The sequence below is a fragment of the Falco peregrinus genome, chromosome 1 (assembly GCF_023634155.1).
Source record: "Falco peregrinus isolate bFalPer1 chromosome 1, bFalPer1.pri, whole genome shotgun sequence".
Lineage (NCBI taxonomy): Eukaryota > Metazoa > Chordata > Aves > Falconiformes > Falconidae > Falco > Falco peregrinus.
In genome coordinates, this window is record NC_073721.1 from 58,536,150 (window position 1) to 58,561,402 (window position 25,253).

The 25,253-nt window shown below is 42.4% G+C and overlaps 1 protein-coding gene across 2 annotated transcripts in view; it reads left to right on the forward strand.

Annotated features, from left to right (window-relative positions):
• RPAP1 (RNA polymerase II associated protein 1) overlaps nucleotides 1-25,253 on the forward strand; it is a 39,938-nt gene that overhangs the window by 2,874 nt on the left and 11,811 nt on the right. The window contains exons 2-16 of one of the 2 annotated variants that reach the window (XM_005231551.4): nucleotides 2,031-2,273; nucleotides 3,213-3,361; nucleotides 3,948-4,040; nucleotides 5,387-5,567; nucleotides 7,743-7,919; nucleotides 10,903-11,109; nucleotides 14,474-14,589; nucleotides 15,017-15,115; nucleotides 15,595-15,696; nucleotides 16,490-16,657; nucleotides 18,627-18,809; nucleotides 20,534-20,668; nucleotides 20,844-21,023; nucleotides 22,996-23,153; nucleotides 24,479-24,658. In XM_005231551.4, coding sequence (XP_005231608.1) covers nucleotides 2,084-2,273; nucleotides 3,213-3,361; nucleotides 3,948-4,040; nucleotides 5,387-5,567; nucleotides 7,743-7,919; nucleotides 10,903-11,109; nucleotides 14,474-14,589; nucleotides 15,017-15,115; nucleotides 15,595-15,696; nucleotides 16,490-16,657; nucleotides 18,627-18,809; nucleotides 20,534-20,668; nucleotides 20,844-21,023; nucleotides 22,996-23,153; nucleotides 24,479-24,658 — 2,318 coding nt within the window. In that variant the 5' untranslated portion in view covers nucleotides 2,031-2,083. Of the gene's footprint in view, nucleotides 1-2,030; nucleotides 2,274-3,212; nucleotides 3,362-3,947; nucleotides 4,041-4,283; nucleotides 4,407-5,386; nucleotides 5,568-7,742; nucleotides 7,920-10,902; nucleotides 11,110-14,473; nucleotides 14,590-15,016; nucleotides 15,116-15,594; nucleotides 15,697-16,489; nucleotides 16,658-18,626; nucleotides 18,810-20,533; nucleotides 20,669-20,843; nucleotides 21,024-22,995; nucleotides 23,154-24,478; nucleotides 24,659-25,253 lie in introns of those variants that run through there. The other variant, XM_027778498.2, reaches the window with a different exon arrangement.

A 25,253-nucleotide genomic window follows, 5' to 3' on the forward strand; every position in this document is an offset into this window, starting at 1 on the left:
CTGTGCAGTTACAAGGAAACTGGGCTGAAAGGGAGTGTTTCTGCATTCTCAGCATCAGTCAGACCTGCAATGACATCCCAGGTGTTTGTGTGTTAAGTCCTTCTCCAACAGTAGCAAGGCATGGTAAGCGGGTTCTCCCTTCCTGCCCTGAAATAGCCTTTGCTAGTGGCAGTGTTCCACAGATGTCCTTGGCAGTGCTGGTGGAGAAGTCGGGCACTTTCCTTGTGTGCTGGGGGAGGTTTTTATTGTTCCGAGGGTACAGGGAAGTTCCCCTGGCTGCTGCTTGTGCCATATGTAGGCTTGGTGTAAAAGGAAGCTGTTGTTCTGGGACTTTTGAGCTGACAGCTTTCATTAAGGTCAGTGTTTTGAGATGTCTGAAATCGAGCAACTAACTCGTGATGTTGGCACTGGATGAAGAGATCTGGTTCCTCAGCCACGGAGTGAATGGAGTCCCTGGAAACCTTGACACCTCTGAAAATCCGCTTTGTTTTGGTATACAAAGCTAAGTCTGAATGGTTTTAGTCCAGCTTTTGCACAAAATGAGGGGCAGGAAAAAAATTTCAGCAAGTCTTAATGGTTGGTGGTTTTACACTGAGGCCTTGATGTTAAAAAAACCCAAACCAACAACCAAATATAAAACTCCCTAGACCTCTTCATGCTCTTGGAACCAGCAACAACACATCTAACCAACCTTGGTCAGGAATGAGATCCCTGAAAATAGTATAAATACTGCAAGTGTAGGTCACAAATACTACATGAAGTAATTCTTGTGTCCGTTAGCATCCTTCCTGCAAGGCATCTCTCCACATATTTAACAATAAAGTATGGTAATAGCATAAAACAAAACATTGGCTTCAGGGCAGTGGCTGTGCCCACACAATGGTTGAGCTTTGTTTTGGTCTGAGATTAAGACAGAGATTCACTTCCAAGCTTTGCATTTTCTCATGTGTACAGCCTATCAATAAAGCAGATAATTGTAGTTTTAAAAATCCATATCCACTTTCCTTTCCAACTATGCAATAAATCATCATTGAGTCCTGATGGGCTTTTAAAAGTGGAAGAGATCAAATGTGTATAAAATATTTCAACATACCAAGTGTGGGAGGGTGTCAAGTCTGTAGCATTAGTGCTGATCAGTGATTCAATTAGTGTGGAACGTATTTGTAAACACTTTACTTGCTGCCTGTGAGAAATGGATTGATGGTCCTGGGCTTTGGGGATAGGAGGTGGGGAGTAATACTTGCAAATATTTTCATGCCCAGTAGATTGGAGGTGGAATAGTTGCCTTCCTAGTAATAGTAACCTGGAGGTAGAAGTCTTTATAAATACCACCCTTAGCTTTCAACCCAAAACTGGCCTGGGCAGTGAATAAAAATGCTTGGAATTAGCATGACTTCTGCCAATAATAGGGCAGTAAAAGAGCAAGAGAGAATGAATGCAGGATGACTAGATAAGGAAGAAAACCTTTTTTTTGCTTGGGAGATTTGAGTGAGAAGGAGAGCAGAGACTGTGAGAGTGAGTGCATTGTCCAAATCCATGTGGACAGGCTCTTGCATCCTGACAGGGATGCTAATGAGAGGATCCTGAGAAGACTGTATGCTGGAGGCAGGAGGTTTGCATGATACTGTTCCTCTGATGTTCTTGATTGGTGTTGATCACAGAGTAAGTCAGATCTTTTGTCTTGGACCTGGTGCTTCTGTGGCTTTGTAAATCCAGGGCTGTGTTGTTGGCATTCTGGCAGTGATGCACTTGTTGGCTGGCTTTTTGCTGGATGGCTGCCATTCTGCTCCCAGCTGGCTGGTAGACCAGGTGTTGGCTTGTCTACTAGCATGTTGTTTGACAATGAAGAACAAGGTAAAGTGTTTGTCTGGGACTCTGGTACAACTAGTTGTGTCTTGGGGTGATCCTGAAGTAGGGCGGCTGCAGTATGTGCAGGAGTAGCAGAGTGGGACAAAAAGGAATACTTTTCTCTTGCTGTCCCCATCCTATCCCCAGGGAATCCAGTTCTGTAACCAGTTTTCTGTCTCCAGATGATTCCATGTGAACAGCACACAGGGCTGGGCTGCAGGAGCAAGAAGGCAGGATGTTGTCGAGACCAAAGCCTGGGGAGTCCGAGGCAGACCTGCTGCACTTTCAAAGCCAGTTCCTGGCAGCCAGAGCTTCACCTGCAGTGAAGATCATGAAGAAGGCAGACAAGAGGAGGGGGGAGGAAGGGAGCACAGATACTGAGAGACCCCCGCTACAGGACAGCAAGGACGTAGTCATGTTGGATGGTAATTTCCCTCGTGGGCTTCTTTGAATTACTAGGATTCTCAGTCAGTGTTCCTCAGTGCTTGCTGTTTCACCTCCCTGTCCACCCAGTGTTGCCTTTGCCCTGCATGTGTGCCCTCCTTGCAGTATTGTTTGACCATAGCCTTGTTGGAAAATGCACTTGTCCCATGTTAACTAGCATCCAGTAGAACACATTGCCATTGTCTACATTTATCAGCTGTCTGTTGTACCTTGCCAGCTTCAAGGCAAGAGGTGTTTTCTGTGATTTGTACTCATTGGACACTCAGTGCTTATTTTGCCATCTATCCAAACCCTGCTCTCGGTGTCTTTGAGTTTTAGCTCTGCAAACAGCTTCAGCTTTGAGCCCCCAGATCTGGCTTGATAAGCCCCCTTCCTGCAGTTTTGTTTTCCTTCATCAGTAGTAACTAACACTTCTGTAATGTTCTTAATGGTCTCAGAAGCTCAAAGCGCTTTCTTGAAAGCAACAACTTAAGTCTTGCAGGTTCCAGGTAAGGAAATGCAATCCCAGTCTATAGATAGTGAAAAGGAGGCCTCGACTTGCTCGTGATCATACAAATCACTCACTGTTAGAGCTGGCAGTGGAAATGTGCTTTTCTGTGCCTGGACGCAACCTGCGGGGGCCTGTTTGTTTCTGTACAGCCTTGCTTCTTCCCGTAGTACTTGCAGTCAGGCCTCAGTACCCTTCTTAACTTTTGCAAGTCTTTGGAAAGACCTTTGTGCCAATACATAAAGAATACAGTTCTTGAGTGTGTTTCTCTCCACTACCCGGTGCAAGTCGGAAACAGAGGACTACTAATTGTCTTACTGCTTTCTTATCTTCTTTGTTTCTCGTTAGAGCAATAACAGGTGCTATTAGGGAGCCTTGGCCTGGTACCTATGAGTAACTTGACTATTTTTTTCTTATTATTTCTCCTCCCCAGATTTTCCTGATATTCTCCCAGCTCTAACTCCAGCTCCTCCAAAAAAGTCCAAGATTAAAAGTGCCTGTGTCCACTTTGAGGATGAAGATCCAGAGGAAAGACTGGAAAGGCATGATCAACACATTACAGCAGTCTTCAGCAAAATTATTGTATGTGTGGTTTTTTGGGGTTTTTTTTAGTGTGATGGTCTAGTGTGTGCTTTTTTTTTTTAATGCTCTGAAATGAGCAGTGGGCAGGGATGAAGGGTTCTGTTGCTGCTTTTTATTTCTACAGTGTAATGAAGCAGTTGTAGCATTGTAGACCTGTGTCCTGGAGCACCCTGTAAGAAAAAGACCTTTGGGTATATTTTTGCTCAGTTAAATATGTGTTTGAATCTGCGCTCCAGTCCAGAGTGCCTGCAGGTCACACTGCTTGCATGCAGGTCTGTGCTGTCATGTGGGTTTGGGTGAGTTTCTGGACTTCATAAGGGCAGTGTTCTCATTGTGCTCTGCACTGGCCTTAGGTTTTCCTTTATCTGATTCTTTGAGCAGTGTGTAGAGTCTGGCAGTCCAGCCTTTTGGAAAATAGCCTCACTTTGGCTCTAAATAAGCACAAGGTATTCTGAGCCTGACAGTGTTGTAGCAGAAGGCTTGTGATCTGCAGAGCTGAGAGATTTTGAGCCCACTATTAGCTAAATGATATAAACATATCTGGCTGTTGCAGTGGTTTCTACAGGGTCTGAATTTTTTGCTGCAGGAACGAGACACAAGTGCAGTAGCAGTGAGCATGCCAGTGCCCACAGGAGACCCATTTCCAAAGACATTTCACCGCTCTGAGATAAAAAGCGAGGTAAGATTGGGAGCAGCTGTTTTGTGCTACCTTCATTAATGATTACAACTTCCTCACAACAAAACCTAATGCTTGGTGGGTGGTAGGGCTCAAAATAAGTGACTTGGCATGCTGGAGATGGTGAGCTAGCTCAACTTATCTCTGGCATTGTCAACTTAGTGTAGGAGAGAGTTCTACCAAGCTGCCATCAAGTAGGCACTCCATACTCTGCAGTTAAGTAACATTGGAATCCTTTTGGTTTAGGAAAAAGGCGATCCCCTTCAGCTAACTTCAGCGAGGTGGATAGCATCTGTGCTGCTGTAACAGAAAAACAAGCAGAACAGGATCAGTTCTCTGAGGAACAACCTCTGTTAATTTGTCCACCAGGTTTGATTAAGTCTGTACTTATGGAAGTTGCATCTGATTTCTCCTGGCATGACATCTGAGTATGGTTGCACAGGGTATCTTTTGCAGCTTTTTGGATTTTGGCATAATTTGTTTTCTGAGGCTGCAAAACGGGAAGCCATGGCTATTATCATCAGTTGTTGCTGTAGTAGCAAAGGCTGCTAGCTGAGTGGGAGTCAGATGCTGGGAACTGACATGTGATTGATAGCTGTGGTTGCTTTGAAGAGGTAGCTTATTTTGAAGGACAGCTTTTTGAAAGAAGAGAGTAATGCTTTTTCAACAACCAGTTCTGTTTACCTGATGCAGGAGTGCACATTGCAGCTACCAAATGTTCAGACTGCCTTTTAATCTGCTTCTTTGGACTGGGGACATGCAACAGTTTTCTTGCTTTGGATTTCCTGTGCATCCTGTACAAGGCTGTTCAGAGCCATGCCCTTCCATCGCCTAGGCAAGCAGCACAGTAATTTAGTCAGGATTATTTTAGCACCACTTGTCCGCTTCTTGCTGTGTAAATCACTTCACCCTGCTGCTCTCTAATCACCTTATAAGAAGCCTGTTCCAAGCCTGCGGTGAGCACAGTGCAGTACAGCCACATTTATCCTCAGAAATGCAAAGTATTCGGCTATGCAGTTTCCAAGCAGCAGGAAAGCTGGAGCTGTTGTGTGTGGTGATATTTTAGGTGTACTTGCCTGGCTTGAATTCACTTATAATTAATCATCTTCCTTCTCTAGGTAGCAAAAACATTCATGCTTTTGTCTCTCTGTCCTTACGTTAAACTGTGTGTTAAAAGAAGAATAGCACTTGCACAGAAAAGGGCAGGTGGCTGCCAGCAGCTTCTCAGTGTCATGTCCCAAAGTCTGATCTGAGGGGGTCTTCAGGATCAGAGTTGTACCTTTGTTAGTGGCAGGTGTGTGTGGGAGTCTGGAGAGGAAAGTGGTGACACATGGCTTCCCTGTTTGCAGGTGAAGGTGGGATCTGGAAGAAAAAGCATCTTTGCACAAAAGATGGCAGTGAGAAGAGCTGCTGAAAAGGCAGCAACAGCTCCCTCCGCTGCCGAGTGCGTGCAAGTAAGATCAGCTGCTCCCGATGCCCTGGATCCTGAGGGATCAGTGGGAGAGGCACCTCTCCCCACCAGCCGGGATGGTAAGTGGAGAAGGTTCTGCTTATCCAACCTATTGTATTTACATAGCCTTAGTGACCATTACATCAATGCACCTTATTTTTAAATTAGGGTAGCACTGTTGTCCTCAGTTTAGGAATCATAAGGTCACTTGGAATGTCTGTGGTGTGACAAGGATTTGAAATGGTCTGAGACCCAAATTAACGTTCTAAAAATGGGGTTAGCTTTCTCACTCATTTTCTTTTTGCTTCACACAGGGCCAAATAGCTTTATTTTTCATGGTTCTTGTCCTCCCTTTTACTCTCTCTCTTATATGTAAAGTTTTTCTTGTTTCATCGTTGATTTCTGCAATTTTAGGAAGAGGGTTCTTGTGTCTGGTGAAGGCATTCAAGACCACTGTGATGCAGGTTCTCACTCCTACCTAGAAGCTGAAAGCTCAGTCTCCTGTCACCAGATTTGCTACCATGAGGCTGTGGCTTTGCTTCATGAGGAATGCTGTGAGGCAGTGCTGATGAGGCAGTGCCACCTCCAGCAGTTACTTGTCTGACAGCAATGTGACAAGGAAAGCTGAAACCAATTCAACTGGTTCCAGCATCTCTGGCCTTTTTTTTTTTGGGGGTGGATGTGTGTGTGTTTTTTGTTGTGTTTTGTTGGGTTTTTTTTTTTTTTTTTTTTTTTTTTTTTAATTCTTTTCTGTTATCTTGGGCCATCCTATTTGGTTTGGACCACCATGTGTCTGGGTTTTTCCAACACCCCCTTTTTCACATAGAAATAGAGGCCAGATATCATTTGAGGGGTATCGCCTTTTGGTTAAGGTTTCTCTCTGTCCTGACCCCTGTCAGAGAACTCTTAAGACAACTCCTGGTTGTGCTGTGCTGTGTGTGCCCAAATCCACCATCCAGGTCAATATACTGTGCTTATTGTGTATCCTGTTATGATTGTGCCTGTGTCCTTCTGTCTGAGAAATCTGAGGGCAGTATAGCAGCCCTATAGCTGTGATCTTCTTGAAGTAGAACGCTTCTAAAATGTAGTAGCCCAACAGAGGAATCAGAAAATTGGTTGCCGTCCTCAGCAAGATTGTTGTGGCAGGATCACTAGAAGCAAGAGGAGAAGGCGAGTGCCATTCCTTGTAGTAACAAAGTGTGTGCGCCCGGTAACCCTCAGCTTAGTTGCTGGTAGTGGGAAGCTTACTGAATCTTTCACCACATCACTGTCTTCGAATCTCTTTCTGCTCAATATGCAGGACAGCTGCTGTGGAAATGACATCCAACCTTCCTGATGTTGTGATGAATGTCAGTACTGCTGTTTGAACAGAAGTTTGATGCTTTCAGGGGTGGCTGGTTTAGGGTTATAGGGAAGTTCCAAGTCACTATATGGAGTATATGAACAAAACATAAGGAATAAGACCACTAAGTCAGGTCCTTGTATAGTGGGCTACAGGACAGCTGGAGGGTCTCGCTGACCAAAAGAGCATGTTACCCTGCTGCTAGAATTAAATTAAATGAGCTTTTAAAAAGGATTTAGATCAGGTGGTAAAGGAGACTTGATTTTGTTCAGGGTAGGAAAATGCACCGCCGCTGGAACTTCTCATATGTTAAACCCTTAGAGGGTTAAACTCTAAGGGTTAAACTTCTCGTTTGTTTAACCCTTGGAGGTGAATGCAGGACATTTTTAGAAGCAAACATACCTCTGTTGAGAATGGATCCTGTATCCCTCAGACACTAGATTACCTAGTAATTTTAATTCTCTCTCTCACTCAACAGATATTTACTACATTGTGCTTCAGTGGATGTACAAGTGTGGGTTCAGGTGTTCTTGGGCAGAGGAGTCATCTAGTATTTACTAGCTAGCTTGGAAGAATGCTCTGACTTACCAGTTGTGAATTATGCTCCAGTTTACCTTTTCTTGCTGTTGCTTTGCATTGAAGGAACAAAGTTCTTTTTGCCCCATCCTTCCTCAAAATTCTAAACAAGCAAGGTAGAAATGACATTTTGTTGTGACATGGGTCGAAAGCCCAAATATTTTAATTATGTTTGAAGCTAAATTAAACTCCTTTACTCCTATTTTAACTTGGCTACCAAGGTGGAAAAAAAAATAGAAAAAGAAATTATGCAAGCGTGGTAATGACAAAATTGAGTTGCATTCATAATGCTGGAGACACTTAAATCAGTAACTGCTTTCTCTGCTGGATCTTTCAGATAAAGCTGGTGACTTTTTGATCTCTCAGCGGCCTTGTCTCATAACGGGAGAGGGTCTTGGAAGCCAAAAGGGTGAACAGGAAGCTCAAGCTATTCACAAAGAGAACTTGGAGAAGCTGCAGTCCATGTCTGAGGAGGAGATCCTGCAGGAGCAGGGAAGGCTTCTGGCTCAGCTGGGTATGTGCTTCCCAGAGATGAATTTTAGAGATGTGGAAGTTTACTGAATGTGTAGTGTGCTGAAGTCCTACCAAATTCACAGATCAAAGATGGGAGCTAGGTATTCCTGCTCATTGCATATGTGGGTGATCTAATTTCCATGCCATGCCAGTAGCTTATGAGTAAGAATTAAGTGTGAAGGAACTAAAGAGTGCTTATTCCTCAGTGAAAGGGGGGCTTAGCTTGTCGTCTCCCCTTTGCTGTGAGAGAAGATGGTCTATGCACTCTGTTACTTTGCACACCCAATACCTGGTTACATATACATATGTGAAGGTCCTAAAATGTAATTGTCTGAAGCAGGTAAGAAAAAAAAGCTATTAGGATGATTGCAGCAATGCTGAGGTGAGAGAGAACCCTTGGTCTTCCCCTCCAAAATACCTGACTCGGGCCAAAACTGTCAGTACCTGTATGGGGGAAACATCTGGGAATGTGGGAGTTTTCAGTTCAAATCTGTACTTGGTAGAGCACAAAAACTTACAACTAGACTTGAACTTCTTGAAAATGTGTTTTAATTATCTGGTGGCTGGGTGCAGGTGTTCTAGCAGGGTTGTGGTTTCTGGTTTAGAGCCCTGTCCACAGTGGTGCTCTAGGAATGCCTGTCACTGGCAGCTGATGACAAGATGGGGGAGAACACAGTGTGTGGTATGTTTGATAAGACTCTGTGTGATCTAGGGAACTGTAAAACTTGCTGGCATTCGTTTCAATTATTTTGTGTGCTCGAGAAAAGCAGATGTACAGATGTAGGTCACAGGCAAGGGTTTTTGAAATTCTCAGTTTCAGATTCTCTAGCGTCATATCTAGGTGTGAGTGACATTTTAGACACGTAAATCTCTTGTGGGTTTGGTTTAAAGATCGTATTAATGATCTTGACTTTGTTGCAAGCAGTGTGGGTATAACTGGAAAGGTGACAAAGAAACCCTGCAAAATAATTGCAGACACTGTGTTTAGGTACATCATTCGTTTCAGAGAGCTGAACTCTCCAAACTACCTGAGGTGAAAATATTTTTTTTTTTTTTTAACTTCACTGCTTATAACAATGGCATGTATATGAAAAACACCTTGTTTATCCACATTTTTCTTGTGGCTGATTTATGGTCTTTGCTCCTTGTCCCCACCACTCTGTCCTTTGGGATAATAGCAAAGTGAATATTTAGGGAGTTTGAAAAGGATAGGATGTACTTTAAGTATTTTTAAACAATAAATTGTTTTCTAAAATAGGATATTTGTTTATATGCCCTGTGGGTTAAAATTGTAGATCTTTCAGTCTTTGAGGTCTTAAGGAAACTGGGAGTAATTTTGGCATTCCCAGGATATCTGTGGTTAGGGAATTATGCGTGATGAAGCAATTCCTAAATTAAGTTACTGGCTTACAGATGAACTTGGGAACTGAACAGGTACAGAGATATGGATTAAAGAGACTTTTTCCTCCATATTCAGGAATGTGAATAATTTGTGGATGTTTAATGTTACCCAGTCTCTGAATTAACCTCTTGGTTATGAAGCAGGTGAGACTCCATGGTGTGGAGTATTAGGATGGGTAGGCAATTCCATGCTGGGCAGTGTCTTCAGGATCTTACAGTTGATACTGTTCTGTTTTTTCCCACGGAGACTCTGCACAGAAGTAGGCTTACTTTGTGACATACTGTGCACAGATTGACAGAATCAGTGACTTGTTTGTCACCATTTGCATGAAATGACATAGTCAATAGTCTTTTCCTTGCTGTGTATGGTGATCTGTGAGAAAGCGAGAGCTCTGCTTGCATTCAGGAAGACACATGCGTGCATTAATGAGGCTAGGCTGAATGTCTCCCCTTTGCCCAGGGAAGTTTAGAACTGCATCACGAGGAGAGTGTGCAGCAATCAGAAGTGTGGGATAGATTCTGCATCCTCTTTGAACTGTTTCACAGACATGGGAGATTTTTCTTTTTGGGATGACTTCTCTCAGGTACAGAGAATTTCTGAATTGCTTGTCCTTTGTCCTCCGAAGAAAAAATTACGGAATATAACACCTACATTGGTTATTTTTTACATCTCTGACACTGCTTATTGGAGTATCTCTGTACCTTCTGGAGGCACAGTGCGCTGTCTCTTACTATGCACCTCTGCAATAAGCATCGCAACACCGTCTTCTAAGTGAAGAGTGTTCAGAGAGAAAGTACACTCCATCAGAAATTAAGTGGGATATCGTAGCAGATCTGAAAGTAAAATGATGATCTTCTGACATTTTTCTATCTTGGAGCCATAGGAATATTATCTGTTCTTCAAAATAACCCTGCCTCCCAAATGTTCCTCTTCTTCTCCAAAGCATGAAGTGAGTGGCCATGTCTGTTTTCTGGATGTTATCAGACAATAATTGACTCTCAGGATGGGGAGTCAGTTCAGAAAAAACAAGATACCCTTCTCCTAAAGTAATATGCAAATCATGCACTGCAGCTCTCATGCAATTCAATAAAGAGCAGGTAATTAATTCTGTGATGTCTGTTCTGTGTATTCTTGTAGCATTCAGGTTGATGCTGCTGAGTGGTCCACGGGCAGGGTAGGCAAACTATCAGACCCAGCTTCCTCCCATAAATCACAGACCAGAATTCTCTCCATAATGAATAGTCCTGTTTGGATGTGCCTTTTCAGTGGCAGTGAGGGGGGAAAGAAACAATTCTCTCTTTATTGGTAAGTTGGGAGAACAACTAGAATTTTTGTGGCTGCTTTACCTTGAAAGATATTTATCAGCTCCTTCTCTGGTGTTGCCTCACCGGTCAGTTGTACCCAGGTTATGTGCTCAAGAGGTCATAGAACAGTTAAGTGCCTCAATTTGAAAAGAAGTGACAGTTGGTACTGAAGAAGAGGGCATGAGGAATGGGAATGCAAAGAGTAAAACATAAATAGCGGGAGCTATAGACATATCAAGTATTTTGTCACTTCTCTGTCTCCTTGTCAATACTTGCAGATTCCAGTTTAGTTGCTTTCTTGAAGTCACGACGTGGTGGCAATGAAGGCCAGAAAAAGGAATTAAAAATGGAACAGAACAAACTGGAGGAGTTTGTGGAGTCTCTGCCTGTGGCTCAGCATGATGTAAGATCATCTCTTTCCATGCAGGAGTCGGGTCTGGAAGAATCTGTAAGGAAGGAAGAAAATACAAAGGTAGAAATCACAGGTAAGAAACAGGGTGCATGTTGTTAATGTTCTGAACATAAACATGATGTTTGTATGGTGTTTGCATCAATCCAGGTCGGATTGATATGTTACTTTGTTAGTTATCCAACTCCGAATTTTATCATGGTATTTAAAGAATACACATATTTTGGGTTCAGGAAAAAAACATCTGTTATTTCTAGCTGGGCTCCATAGATTAAAAGGGTGATAGCAATGTAACAGAGGTGAGTTGTCAAGTGGGAGGTCTTGCTTTCTTTTTGAACTTTGTGCTGAGGTCTCTGGAGGGAGAAAGTATTTTAAGCTAGGCATCATTGCCCTGCTGTTCAGTCTTGTGAACAGGGAAGCAGAAGTGTGGCTAGTGGGACTCAAGTGACAAACTGCTACTTGAGTAATTTCTTTTAACTGGGACCACCTGGGGACAGGAGGGTGTTGGATAGGTAAGAGTTAGTGATTTGCTCACAGCATAGCATGGAGAGGACAGTCTCTCTTCAGGGAAATTGCTCATAGCGTGCATGCATGTCTTATGATACTGCTCCTGATGGCCCTGCTCTGTGGCTTGTATCTCAGAGCCCACGGGGTGATTTCCAGAGAATACAGTTCTTTTCTTTGTGGTGTGGATGCAGTTTTTTCTTTAGCTGTTTCATTTTCTCTGTCATCATTTTAGGCTCCCATTCTCATCTTTCCCACACTTTTGTTTGTAGCATATGTCTCTCCCTTGTTAGCGTGCTTCTCCCCCAGTTTCATGTCAAGTTTTGGCTGCCTCCATCTCTTGATCCTTGCTTCTGATGCATTCTTTGTGTCCCAGTGCAATGTGCAGACTGATTAAAGAGGTCTCTGAATCACTCCTGTATTTCAGCTTGGTGTTTGCAAGAGGTAACAACTGTTTACCATTTTCTTGATGAGAGGGATGAGTCTGTGAGTGTATGCGTGTGTACATGAGCAGAAGGAAAGCTGATTAGCCTCTTATTGAGGAAAACACTTCACTGAACAGTCCTTTTAGTGTTTCTCCTCAAGTTTTACTTTTCCATGAATCCATTGTAATCAAAAGGACTATTTTTAGTTCCAGAACAATTGAGTGCTCAAGTAGCACCAGGTTAAGTGACATTCTTTTACCTGACTGGGAGCAATAGAAGTGGGTTGTTCAGCCTGTAAAGTACAAGACTGTAGTAGTGCTGTGGGGAATAGCTCAGTGCTCAGAGCATTGTGTGCTGACATCTTTTGCTTCCAGTGGAAGACTGCACAGCAAAGGCGAAGAGGAGTTTTCCCAGGATATTTGAAATAACAAAGAAAGGATGAGCTGGGACACAGTTATAAAACAGAGGGAAGCCTTTCCAGCACCTGAGTTTATGCCTGCAGCCCATCTTGGCCAACAGGAGATGTAAAATATTTATTTGACATTAACATGTACTGTTGGGATTTTGTATCTGTTCATGCCCAAAAGTAAACTCATTGTGAATAACCCAGCAGAAATGGTCATTCTGAATTTCCCCAGGGAGAGGACGATGACACAAAGCAATGGGATTGATCAAAAGTCAAACCTGTTTCTCTGATGAGATAAAAGGCTACTGTTTATTAGAAACAAGGTGGTGAAACCTTTATCCAGCAACTTGTAATCTTATCAAATGGAAAAGTAAATTCTTGCACTGAGACAAAAGGGAAAGCAAAGCAGAAAGGGAAGAGGTTGGGTGGTAGCCTTTAATATTACCCAAGTCTGAAAAAGTTCAGTGCAGATGTTGTATTCACACTGTCAGTTTGTGTTTCTGTAAAAGGATTTCTCAGTAACTGAACAATCTGATGCCTTGGAATATATATCTGTCTCTTCTTGTTGACAAGATCGTACTGCTAAGGGCTGGTGGTGGTATGTGTAATCCTATTAATAGAATGATTAACTCAGCCCTGTCAGTTTAGTGATTAATGGAGAAAACAATCTGTGGAATTACAAATGTCAATAGATTTCATTTTTCTGGTGATTTTATTTCCTCTAGTTTTGCACCTACCACCCACAAACATTCCACTTTCTTGCATTTCAGATGCTTTTTCCTTCTCTTCAGTTAAAATGTGTGCTGAGCCTTTGGCTGAAGTTCTGTGGAACAGCTTTCTGGCTGAGGAAGATAACTCTGTGCTTAGTTCCTTGCCTGACTCAATGCCACATTGATCATAAGGGTGAAGCTTCATCCTAGAAAGGATGAGTTCCCTTCCTAAGAGTTTGTCTGCTAATTGGAGGAAAGTAAAAGGTTAGATTTCAGGCCAGTTATCAGCAGGAAAAGATCTGATGAAAGAAGAGCATCTCGGTGGGACTCAATTGTTGCTTGCAAGAGAAGACCAGAGCACTAGGATTAATAGCTGCAATGCAAATGGGTTCTGGGCTTCTCCGGCAGGAGTGACGCTGCTCCTTTTTGTGCCCTCAGACTGCCTGTTCCTGTCCTCGTGTAATTCTCTTTGAGATAGCAAAGACTTCTTAACTCATCTCTTCCCATGCTGGTATGGGATAGTATCCTAGTAGCAAAGTATTACCTTTCCTAGTGTTCAGATAATTTCCAGTTCCGTCTTTCCTGTCCCTTCACTTGTGAGATTCATCCACATGCTGATCTGTCTCTTTCCTAGGGCCACTCTTGTGATGCAGGCATACATGTCTTGTTTCTCAAATTCTTCTAGTCAAAGTTTTTTATAAAGTTAAATCAGTAATTTCTTCCTTTAGTACTGGCACCTTTGAAATTCTTGTTCAACTGTCCAGTTTCCCCACTGAGCTGTTTCTCATTCAAGCTGTGTACATTTTCAGCTGTTTTGATCTTTTCTTCCCAGAGCCTGATCTCCTCAAGCCTTTAGAGGGGGACACAGGATGAAAAGCAGCATCGCGAATGCGACAAAATCATGAATAGGAGTGTTTGTGCTCTCTGCATTGTATCTAGGCTGAAATCATACTGGCTTCCAGTAATTTGCTTGGACCTCTTTGTATTAATACTTTTGAATCATTTCACAACCCCCCTAACACTCCCCTCCTTGGGCAATACTAGTTTGGTTTCTCAAATGTAGGGATGATACTATTTTTCTGCTCTGGTTCTGATCACTTTGCCTTATTTGTGTCCTGATTTCTGTTCATCTTCTCCTAAATTAGCCTTGTCTGTGAATTTCATTACAGTGCTGTTTTAATCTTTCATGAGAGCTAGAAGAGGAAGTAAACAGCTTTAAACCTTTGATGTTTATGCATCAGCCAACAGTCAGTTTGAAAATTGTTTTCTTTTTATTTTACATGAATCCCACATTTGATACAGTCTTTAAGCCAAGTAGCTTGGCAAAGAGGGCATAGTATTTTCCTCATCCCTGCCTTGGAAGGTAAGACTGCCGTTTTTTCCCCCTCCACAAAGATGATGATCTGCCTGTGAAGCCCAAGAAGGAATGGATTCACATGGACAATGTGGAATTTGAGAAGCTGGAATGGATGAAAGATTTGCCTTCACTGCGGCAGAAGAAAACCAAAAAGGTTTGAAAGCAGAAACTGGTATTTTTCATGTTTGCACCTGGATCGTGGTTCTCAGCAGTAACAGTTTTGAAGGTTTCAAACACTAGTCCTATGGTTACTTAGTCTGTAAGATTTTATCAGGCTGAGAGATTCCCGAGTTTCTTCCATGGGGTGGAATGATACATGGTCAGTTCAGTATGTAGTGCTCAAGAGGGCTAGGAAGTGAGAGTCTATCAACTGTAATCTGGGATGAAACAGGTCTGAAAGCTAAGAAAAAAGGAAAGAGGGGAAGAATTTATTTATTTTTTAAAAAAAAGAATTTGAGGGCTGACCTGGGGAGTTTTTGAGTTGTCACCTTCCAGCAGTTGATGTAAGAAGTGGTGTTTTAAGTGATGAATGGAGTGGAAGGCAATAGAAATAATCATCTCCCTCCACCCTTTTGTTGTAGGGAATGCAAGCTCGATTCAGTTTAAAAGGAGAACTAATTCCTGCAGATGCTGACTTACCGACGCATCTAGGCCTGCATCACCATGGAGAAGAGGCAGAGGTAGGTGTAATATAGTAGAAAGGGCACACCCGTTTTCCATTTTCTGTGTTTGATTTGGCAGGTTCCTTTTTGTGTCAAAGCTTTTTAGTGACAGAAACCTTAGGGAAGTGCAGACGGGTGGTTTTCTTTTGAAATAAGCTCCTAAAGAGAAGTTGGGTCTGCATGCATTAACTGCTTTTACTTTCAGAAAACTCCATTAATGTTTTTTTTTTCTTTAAGGATCTGTGGTGTTGGGAAAAGGTGCACGTACAACTTTTTCTTAAGAAATTCAGTTTTCTCCTGTCACATCAACAATTAGAATCTCTTTTGCAATTGCCACAAAACAGCAAATGATATTTCATTGCAGTTTATCTCCTGTTACGCTCTGTTTTATTGTTAATCTTATTTTAAGGGGCCTGTTTTTACCTATAGCTGAGGGCCTTTTTTTTTTTTTTTTTTTTTCAGTTTTTGGTATTTTGTTTTGTTTTTTCCCCATTTAGAGGGCTGGTTATTCTCTCCAAGAGCTCTTTCATTTGTCTCGCAGCCAAGTTACTCAACAGAGGACACTGGCTTTACAAGTCTTGGGTCGTATTGTTCAAAAGGTAAGTCACTTTCCATGGAATTCCTCCCCATAATTTGAGTTTCTGGTGGATCAGGGCCCAGATTCTCTGATGCTAGTTGTTTGCTTTCTACTATTCAATGAAGGTGAGAAGAATCACCAGCAGGGCATTCTTTTTCACTGACAATCTTCTTACCGTCAGAAGAGTCAAGTGTTGGAACATCACAAGTTGAGTTTCAGGTTTCTTTGGAAGGGAGATGCTTCCCAGGGTTGTTCAGCAGCAGTGCTGCAACTTCAGTTCTATTGTTGGTTTGGACACAAGTGGCTGGGTTTTTTGGTGTTATTCTTCTGACAGACCTATCCTTTGCAATGACCCTTTCACTCCTGTTGTCTGAGCCAGCTGCATGGCGTGCTATTTCTGAAGGAGATGAGAATGAACCAGCCTACTCACAAGCAATGGGCCAATAGCAAAAAGCAAAATGAATATTTACTTCTGTGGCCATTTCCACCTAACTTTTAGGGGAAGTGCTTACCTTCCTTCCAACAGTAGTGGAGGCAGAGAAGAAGAAATAGTGTGGTTTTGAGAACGATGGGGCACAACAGGGTGAAGACAGAAGATGGGTCCATACTTTAGAAGGAAAGGTTTCCTGCATTTAAGGAACTGGAGTTGCATGCCTTCTGTAGAATGAGAGGAGGATAAGATGAAGAAAAAAACCCTGCACACAGTTCAGCTGCTTTACAGCAGAAATGGGAAGAGGCAAACACACAGAATGATGAGATGTACCCAGTTGCGACGAGACAGCTGTAACACTGGCTCCGTGTGGCATGTATTTCAGGCCAGGGCTGGAGAGTTTGCTTCCTCCTTGAAGGGCAGCGTTCTGCATCTGCTGCTTGATGCTGGGTTTCTCTTCTTGCTGCGCTTCTCACTTGATGATGCAGTGGATAATGTCATGGCAGCATCTGTTGGTGCTCTCCGGGCTCTGCTGGTGTCACTTGATGATGAGGTGAGACAATCATTAAGTGCCTGGGTCTGGTTTTGTGCTAAGCTGTGTACAGGGACTGGAATGAGGAGGCATGGTAAGTAGCTTGAACAAAGGCGTGCTGGATGGGTTAGCGTAATGGTCAATAGCGTGCCATGGCTGTGCTTTGGGACAGACAAGGGAATGTGTTATCTCATTTGAGAGATGCAGGCATCTTTTCTCCTGTTTGAATTAGCTCTGCGCCATGATTAATTTCAGCGCAGGCTGCTGAGGTTCTCTGCCTTTGGACATCTTTACAATCTACATCAGGCTACTACTAATGTTATGTGTATAGTTTTGTTTTTTTAATATGGCCTCTTACGTTGTTGGCTTCTTATTTTGTAGTTTTCCTGCTTCTGAGCAGATAAAATATTCTCCTTGCTTTCCCATATGACTCATAATGATGCTGTTTTCTCTTTTCTCTCATCCATTTTCTGCTGTTCTCGCATGCTTTTCTTACACTGATAAACACCTAATTTCACCTTGTCATGTGTCTATTTTACCCTTGATGCTTTTTCACCTGTTAGGAGTTCAAACTTCTTTTGGGTGTTCAGATACTAGAGAGCCCTGAGCAGCAAGATTAAGATGTCTTCCTGGTTGGACAGTAGCCCATTACAGGCAAAGCACGCTGTGGGCTGTGTTTCAAGTGGCTCCTGTGTCCAACTGGAAAGGGGCTGGTGATGGACAAGAGTGGGTAGATCTCAAGAAGCCCCCTGGAACCTCTCCCAGCCCTTTAGAGCTATCCCTAGTGGGGAGGCAACAGAAATGAAGGACTAGCTAGCTTTCTCCGTATTTTGCACCTTTTCTAAGATACGAACCTAATGGTGTTCTGCTAGGTGAGTTCTGCCCAGCCATGGCAGGTAATGCTACGAATCAGCTTCTTAATGTGCTTTTCTTTCTTCTGATATTACTCTGGTTTATAACTGTCTTGTATAAGCGAGTACTGCTGACTCTTGATGCCAGTGACAGACACACGCGGTGAGATTGCTGTGTCTATGGTTTTTCATTAGGAGAGTCCTTCCTAGGGTCTGATGCTGCTGAGTTTCAAAAGGTCTCTGAGGAAGGGACAGGGCTAGAAGTCTGGCCTTTTGCTCCAAGATTGTAAGACAAACAGGATTTATCCCCAGTATAAACAAAGAAGATCAGCACACATAAATTATCATGCTGTCTGAAGGTTTTGTTCATTCATCAGTGGCTATGGGAAGGAAGCACCTTTCTCTTGGTTTCCTTTGAAGACTTGGATGCTCTTCCTGTGCCTTTCCTTCTCTTGGTGGAAGGAGGGCTATAGTCCCAAAATGTATTCCAGATGGACTCAGAGTTTCAATCCCTGAAGTCAGGACTCTTCTGACTGTCATTTGCTCACTTGCCAACTTTAGTTAATATTGCACGTTTTTTTCTTTGCCCCCAATGTGCAATAATAACTTGTGCTTCCTTGGTACTGGCATTTGAAATTTTTCAAAACAGTTCAGGGTTTAATTGAAGTCTGCCACTTCTTTTCTGATTAATGTAGTAGTTACTACTGATTGCCAGTTCAGGAAATGGAAATTTAAAGCAGTAATTCAGTAGTGCAAGCATTTGATTGGACTGCATTTTATTTTATGCCAAATTCCAGTTTAACTTCTAGAGCCTCGGTGGTTTGTTTAGTTTTATCTTAAATGTTTTCCAGTTAAGCTGCATTTCTGTTACCTGTGTAGTGAATTTAATTCACCTCACAGTAAAGCTTTTCATGGTTTCCCAAGTGTGTGTGTGTGTGATACATTAAAATTACTTCCCTGAAAAAAGCATTACATTCTGCTTGTGCATGTTTACAATACACTTTACTGTGTTCCTGTTTTCATGGGGTTAGGTGGGAATCAATAAAGCATTCCATAATCAAAAGTATACTTGAAAATTCTTTGTCTTTGATGATTTCTTTGTAAGAATTCTATTTCATGTGCTTTTACTCTCCATGTAGAGATATCTTGATTGGACTTTCTCATGGTACCAAGGGATGGCTGCATTCCCCTTTGTCCCCTACAATGAGGAGGAAGAAGAAGAGGAAGAAGAAGAATTAAATGGAACAGAGAAGTCTCAAGATAAAAAATTAAAGGATGAAAATAAGCCAGATTCAGATGTGGCCCGATACGATGTTGTAAAGGTAAGCACAGAGCTGTACCTGAAACCTTTTTAGGAAAATAGGCTCTGCACAGTGGCTGTGTGTGCTGTTGAAATGTCTGCTCTCCTGTGTATGCTATTAAGAACGTTCTGAAGAAGAATTAGAACTGTTCCCTGGCTGTGGGATGTTATATTTCTGTCATATATTACCGGGAGAGGTAATTTTATTGATCTCTAAAAATGTTAAGACTTGACCTGTGTGATTTCAGTGTCATTAAGTAGCTCTAACTTCCTCTAGGGAAACTGGCAACAAACACACTCATGACTTTGTAAGACTTGCTGAAAGACTGCATACAATCGTGATTATAAAGCTCGCTTGCTTGAGCTAAAAGTGAAAAGCTTCCAGCCACTATTAAAATGTCTGTATGCACTTCTGTAAAGTCAAACAGGAGCTTTACAGCTGGATAGTTCATAACTAGTTAGATTTGTACAATTCTTTTTGTATTTGATGTAAGGTGGCTACTTAGCATTTCCCCAGTTTCATTGTTCATGTTTGCATTTCTCAGGTAGAGTTACAGCATTTGGAAGGAATTCCTCACATACTCAAACCTAATCCCGCATTGCTGATACGAGATCTAAAAATAGCAATCTTTATCTCAAACAGCCTTGGTGGAGCTGCTGGAATCATTAAAACCTTGTGATCACATCACTTAGTCCACGTGCTTGAGCCTGTGTTCAAATGCTACTTGGTTGAAAGCCTAACTGGGCAAATGAATTGCTGTACTTGGCCATCTGGTCTTGTTTAGAGGCTTCATGATTTCATACAAGTCTGCTAGGTGACACTGTTTAAAAAGCTTAACAAAAGAGTTGTAGGTAGAAGGCGTGAAATCGATTTGTGATTCTGGAACCAGTTGCATGGGTCAGCATAATAGACTTTAACTTGTTCCAAGTGGCCTGAACTCAGAAGGTATTTGGGATAAAATTCTCCACTGTTCCAGTTGCTGTGAAATTCTATTTCACACCTGTTTATTGGCTGTTACAACCCAATTACTCCACACAGCTGGAACAGAAGTATTTAAACTAGTAGCTGAACCTGATCAGGCCTAGAACCTCAACCTTGCTTGGCTGCAGCTTTTAAAAAGTATTAATACTATGAACTCTGGTGTTAGAGAGTTGCCCTTTCTCAGAACTAGGAATGCATAACCCTGTCACTTAAACTGATTGTGGTCTTCTGCTCTGTGAACCATAAAATAAAAACCACATCATCTCTCTGCATCTCTTTTCCTACTGCAAAATAGGAATTTGTGTCTGTTCTCTGCTTCTGTCAGCTCTTCTCTGACGTGACAGGTACTATTAGACAGAGTGCTGTTAGCTGTGGGTGGTGTCTAGCCAAGATGATTCAAGGGGAGCTAGAGAACCTTTGTCAGCCACATTAGGTTTTAGTAGTCTTTTTATGGGGAAAGTTATTTTCCTATTCCCTGTTACAGTTTCATACTCTGGAAGACACAAGTGTCCAAACCCCACCAGTGGTCTGACTTAGAACAGAAGTTTGGTTGTTCTGCTCTCTTGAGCTAACTCTTGCTCGTTTGCTAGCATACTGGCAAATCTGCAGAAACTTACCTCTTTGTTTTCCCACTGGTAATTTTAAAACTCTTTCTGCAGAAGATGTAATAGAATCTTCTTTTGTCTTCCAGCAACTGCAGTTCAGAGGGCAATTGTTGAGAGCATAATGGAAATTTTTTTACTTTACTTTTTTTTTACTTTCAGGGACTTTTGAAGACACGGATCCAGCACCGGCTGAGGTACATCCTGGAGGTGGTACGACCTGTTCCGACAGTAGTCCTGGATATACTGCACATCCTCACTCACATAGCAAGGCACTCTTCTGAAGCATGCAGCCAGGTAAGTCTCCCCTTGTACAGGAGCTGGGGGATGATAGAAGAATGTTTGAAAAAGGGAAGAAAGAAGCAGGTAAGGTTATGGCAAGGAGATCAAACTTGTGTGTTTTGAATGCCTTCTGCATGTCTGCATAATTGCATACCTTTAGTTATTTGTGCTGCTTGCTATTTCTCTGTAGCTGCTTGACTGTCCTCGGTTGATTGAGACCATTGTCAGGGAATTTCTCCCTACTCAGTGGGATCCCCAAGTGGCTGAACCAGGGTGTTTACTCACCAGCCTCCATGGAGTTGCTTGTGCCACTGCTATGAAGTTCATCAGAGTGTTGGCATCTGGAGGCCGAAATGCAACAGCCAGGCTGGTGAGTGAATCTCAGAAGAGCTTTTCTGATTGCAAAGGCCTTAGTTCTCTATGACTTACTTTCTAAGTAAAGATAGAAGATTAATTCCAGGGACTCTGAGCTGAAGCGGAAATAATCACTATGAAGAAGGCACATATGTGTGTTTTGAAGGAGTTGGGGGTGTCATAATAATGATGCTTTCTGCTGTGTACCAGTAGAAGAGCTGTCTTAAGCTTGTTTCTGCTTTTTTTTGTTTTACATAGTGCAGTTATGCAAAATGACGCAGCCCAGCTCAGTGATAGTTGACCAACAGCAGATGGTTAGAGCACACACTGGTGTGTGGTGCTCTGTATGCTCCCGTGTTCCAGTGGTAGGCAGCTTAGGACTTCATAAACCAGAGATTCAATCACTACCCTTGTGTTTTACAACCCTGGTTGAACTTCCCTGCCATTAATTTGTCTTAATAACTCTGAGGTCATTTATCAGTATTTCCAGTTCCTCTTACCTACTTCTGGATAGGTTTTCTACTTCAGAGATAATTGCGTTCACTCACATAGGTCATCACACTGGTGCTATAAATGCGTAACATCTACCAAGAGCAGCACCCATCAATGGACACCTTGGGGGTTTTGGTTCAGTGTTGTTAACAGCATCTAATAAATTGCCATGCGGGAAATGGCTAACATCAGCAGAACACCGGTCTGTGCTATAAAATAAATAGAATAATGTGCTGATAATGGATAGTGGGATATTTAAAGACTGTAAGTGGTGCTAGGAACATAATAGAAAGTCTGTGAATTTTACTCCGTTTCAGGCTTTGTGTACTCCAGGTATTTCGAGGCATGCAAGGGTTGCTTACAAGGTTCCTGCCACTCAGGCTTTGGTTCTGTTGCACTCTCGTTACGGCTTGTTAGAGGCACTTAAACATGGGAATGGAGGATGATAATAAAAAACTAAATCAAAATCATCAATGTAGGAATTTATTCTAGCTAACAACAAAATTCTTCCATCCTCCTCCACTGGAAGTAAATTTGACTTTGCTCTCTGTTCTGTAGGAGGGGTGTCAAAATTCATAGTTTGATTCATCAGCTCCTTTGCTGCTGTGCATTGATTCCCCTACAAGATGTCTCTAAAGCATTTGAATTTTAAATTATCTATAATATGTCCTTGTGTTGTGAAAAGTCATTGTTATCTCACTTGTTTAGACAGAGCACATGCAAGCTTTTGTATGTGTGGGAGAGGGAAAGAGAAGCTCTTTTTTATGGTTAAGCAAAAATACGCAGTTGTTGGGGAGGATAAAAATTATTTCTAGACCACTGCAAATGAGTCATGTCATGCTTAATTCAGTACTAAAATAACCTCAGAACATTTCCAAGGCATCAAAATTCTATAATCTTATAAAAGTAATAGACAGGAAGTACCCTTCTTATAAAGTAAACACAGAATCATAGAAAGATTTAGCTTGTAGGACCTCTGAACACCATTTAGTATGACCTGCCAAAAAGAATATCAGCATCAGTTCAGTACTTTAGTATACAGTGTTTTTCATAAGCATATCTTTACAGGGAATCCTGACTAATAGTTCTGTTTATGATGACTAAAAGAAGGATAGTATGTATTTTTTACAAATCAGTTAAAGGCTGCAGAGAGCATCCAAAACAAGTGTGTGTGTGGCTAGACAAACCTCTGTCAGGAATGATTTAGGTGTAGTTGACTTAGGAACGGATTAGGTAAAACCTGGCATCCCTTCCAGGAATGCTTCTCTCTTAATAGCCATTGATTATTTATTGATCCTTTGTAGTATGTTCCTTAAGATTACCCAAAATAAAGACAGATTTGAACAGTGCAAGAGGAGTTTAGAATGAGCTCTACTGAAATCTGCAGCTCTTCTGGTGTGTCAGAGTAATGAGATAACGATGCATGCAACTCATGTCTCTTATCCCTTTGTCTTTTTTTTGTTCATCCTTTTCTTTTTTGTTTGTTTGTTTTACAGCTTAACACATTTGAAATGAAAAGTCGGTTAAGCCGATTTATAGCTGAAGACCCACTGGATCTGCCCCTGCCGAGGGAAGAAGCCATCAGGCTAAGCACCGAAGCCTTCCGGCTGTGGGCTGTGGCTGCTGGCTACGGTCAGGCCTGCGATCTCTACAGGTACAGCCAGATCTGGACAGCTGGGGGTGGAGGGGGCACGACAGAGAAAACGGACGGAGGGGCAGATAGAGGGATCTCCAGGCTCAGGCTCAGTCTTTACTTTCGGGGAGTCTTACCTCCCTTTCTCTGGCCTCCTACAGTAAACCTCACATTTTCTAAAGGTATTGTCTTTTTTGTGGTTGTTCTTTATCTCCTGTGTTTTAAGTACTGCTATTTTGGTATTTCTCTTCTGTGCTGTAGGAGATCACCCTAACTTTTTAGGGCTGCATCTTTCTCCCCTGGAAAGCATGAATAATCTGTGCTCGTGTAACATCAAGATGCATAGTTTGCAGCACCCCTAGGATTGAATCTGATGATCTAAGGGCAGTCTGTAGGCAGCAGTCACCAGCATGCATGCTAAGTGTGGCAGACTGATGCAGACAGACTGCATACTGCATTGACTTTCAGGTCAGTTCAAGTTCTTGTGCTTGACTGTCGAGGTTGGCACTGGGATAAGTCTGACCTGCCTCAAGCATTGAGTCCTCTTTCTGTTATTACACTGACTTGGAAGCACTGAGGTGGCTGTGGAGTTCCGCTGAAGAGGAGTAGAAGGGAGACCAGTGTTAAGTTTCAGAATGGAGATTCTCTCTCTGTAACAGAATTTTGTTTTCTCCAGGCCAGTCAGGTTTATTGGTTAATAAAAAGTAAAAACTGTATATAATTTTTTAGCACTGCAAATAACGTTGAGGAAAGAGAAGCAGCAGAAAATTCTTTAAATTTGCATGATTGTAACTGTGGATACTTCGACTGAATATTTGAGAACTAGGCAAACAAGAATAATAGTAGTTTTTCCAAGAAGTTACTGCAGTGCTTGGAGGCAGAGTATTAGGTAGGTCCCATTCAGATGAATTTGGAATGACAGTGTTCTTTCTTTGTCATCTTTTTTCCATGTCTGTTTATTTTTGTTATTTTGGTGGTAGTGATCATTCTCATAATCTCATTTTCGCAACTGTTAAAATATTTGATGGAAGGATGTAAAGAAGATAGGGCCAGGTTCTTCCAGTGGTATGAAGTGAAAGTACAAGAAGCAATGGGCACAAATGGCAATACAGGAAATTTCACTTAAGTGCAAGAAAAATTTTTTTACTGGGAAGCAGTCAAACAAACACTGGAGCAGGTTGTACAGGAAGATTGTGGACTCTCCATCCTTGAAGATGTCAGAAGTCCAACTGGACATGTTCCTGGGCAAACTTGCTCTAGCTGACGTGGTTTGAGCAGGGAGTTGAACTATAGATGATCTCCAGAGACCCTTTCCAACCTCATGTATTCTGTGATTCGTACTATAGGGATCTCTACCCTGTGCTGGTGAGGATACTGCAGTCCCTGCCTGAATTGATCAGCACTTGCTGTGGGAAGAGCCCTATGATTGAGTTGTCTGTCCAGAGAGCTACGGCAGTAGTTACTCTGCTGATACAAGTGACACAAACAGCAGCCTACACAGCGGAGCTGCAGGCCAAGCTGAGCAGGTAGGCCCTCTCTGTCACCAGTTCTGTGTATCTGAGTAGTTGGCATCCTGTTTTCCCTCTCTGGTTTGGAGACCTGGCTATCACTTTCTCCCTCCTGCCACCCCTGCTTCCTTTTGGATGGTTTACTGCCCCACGTCCCCCTGCATGGTGGGGTGCGTTCCCTCTGACACAAGGTCATAAGCAGTATCTAGTCTGACATCTGTGTGCCTGCTAGCATGGTAAGAGGCAGGAGTAAAAATCTGCATTCAGCTATGGGGCAGAAGGGCAGTGGTTGCCAAACGCTCTGCTGAAAGGAGCTAGGAAGCGACTTTGACCTTCCCTTTGGGGAGAAGAAAGTCATGTCCCTGAGGTCTGGAGGGAACAACCTCTCTGCAGAGACTGAGGTAGGTCAAGATTAAAAGGTGGTTGGGTTTGGTAGACATCAAAGCAGTAGAATTTGCTGAAGACACAGGTACTTTTTGTGGTGAAAAGCAAGAAACTCTTTAAACAAAGCTGGATACCAAGGTAGTGTGTTTGGTGAAACTAGAGCGTAGTTCAAGGACAGAGTAGTGCAGGTGAAGATACCTCAACTTTCATGAGCAGATTCTACATTTGT